This window comes from Echinops telfairi, unplaced genomic scaffold (assembly GCF_000313985.2).
Source record: "Echinops telfairi isolate 266 unplaced genomic scaffold, ASM31398v2 ScPeMD7_11;HRSCAF=52, whole genome shotgun sequence".
NCBI lineage: Eukaryota > Metazoa > Chordata > Mammalia > Afrosoricida > Tenrecidae > Echinops > Echinops telfairi.
In genome coordinates this window covers 3,718,193-3,719,824 of record NW_022103908.1, presented here as the reverse complement: position 1 = coordinate 3,719,824, position 1,632 = coordinate 3,718,193, and the positions used below count along the sequence as shown (strand labels likewise).

Here is a 1,632-nt window from a genome sequence, read left to right as displayed (position 1 = left end):
AATATTGGCATTTATTGTTAAACGCTTTTTTCTTCATTAATAAAGCATTTAATTAAAAAATACCTTTTAATTTAGTGAAAACTTTTGTATGCATTTTTTCATTTTTCATTTACTGCAAATCTGAGAAGAGAAAAATAGAGGTACACACACATCCACACATATGTATACACACATATAGATACATGTATAGAACTACAGATGTTATATGCATTGTCTATTAAATAAATAAAATGTGAAGAGTTACAAGGGGCAGGGTGATAACTCCTCAGTCTTGAGATTGTGAAACCAGAGTACTGCTTTATTTTACTCTGGTAAATGTGTATATTTAACAGAGAATCTAAAACTCATCACAATTTATTAAACCACTTATTACCCTGCTTAAATGTGATTCATCCTTATTAATCTGGCAAGCTCTGAGTATTATCCACTTACAGCTAAACAGAAAATGCTCTCAATCTCAAGCTAATTTTGCGAGTCCCAGCCTACTTCATACGATAATTAAATTCTAGTGCATTGTGATGAACACTAAAAACTGTGAGAAAGTTTAGTAACACTCACCTCTTTTTGACGGTACTTAATAGCCAATTTTAATCTTGCAAGATCATTCCCACTTTGTTCTTCTATCAGACTATTGTCATCTCGGTAATTAAGGATAATTTCCAGTTCCCGGGAACTCCGTGTCTGATCCAGAAGGTCCTTAGCAAATTGTTTGCACTGCCTTGACAGCTCCTCATACTCCGACTTGAATTCGTTTTCCACCTTGCTCAGTTCCTGCAGCTCCCAGCTCAGCTGAAAGGCAGTCAGGAAAGGGTCTTCGCTGGACAGCGCAATGAGCGAAGGGCTCGCCAAAGCCTTGTAGATGTTGAGTCTGGAGCGGGAGTGGCGGAGACTGTCCACATCGGAGCTGGACACACATTCAACACAATTGCAACGGACCTCGTGGGGCCGGGGCACCGACACACCTTTCTGTACTAGGAGCTTTATTATCTCGTAATTGTTGGTATGGGCTGCCAGAATAATGGGCGTGATGTCTGGAGTGAATTCAGAGAACTGCTTATCCAGGAGTATGGGAGGCACCTGGAAGAGAGAACAAAGCAGAGATTGTGAGTATTTATTCATGGGTTTGAGTTTCTGAATTTCAAACAGCATGCCATAGCAATGTCGGACAAGGGTCATAAATCTCTTACCAGATTTTTGCAGAGAGAGGACCATTTCCTTTTTTAAAACACAAAGTAAATCAGAGAGAAAAGGGAAAACTGTAATGGCGTGTTTTTCTGTCTTTCATCTGAAGGACAGCATTGTATTAGATCTTCAAATAGGTGGCTATGAAAACTCTTAATTCAAGTTTTTGTGCATTTTTTTTTTTGTACATTGGTTCCTTCTAACATATTTCCTAGCAATTCTTTGCCTTTCTTTCCCAGAGATGTGGGAAAGAAATGAAGAAATATACTTAGAAGTTAATGACTGTTTTTAACCCAAGATCTCCCTCTGCAACATGAGTCTCTGAATTCCTTCATCTGTGCCTCCCTCCCCACCTCCTGCACGGAGGTCATACCATCTGCATGCCCGCCAGCAAACCTACTGACTGAAAATGGCAGCACCATATAAGTGAGCCAGCCTCATGTTTAACAA

General features: G+C 39.5%; 1 protein-coding gene across 1 annotated transcript in view; it reads right to left on the bottom strand.

The window, feature by feature from the left end:
* TRPC4 (transient receptor potential cation channel subfamily C member 4) overlaps positions 1-1,632 on the bottom strand; it is a 234,396-nt gene that overhangs the window by 125,524 nt on the left and 107,240 nt on the right. Inside the window, exon 3 of the mRNA XM_004711235.3 lies at positions 559-1,077. Coding sequence (XP_004711292.1) covers positions 559-1,077 — 519 coding nt within the window. The remainder of the gene's footprint in view (positions 1-558; positions 1,078-1,632) is intronic.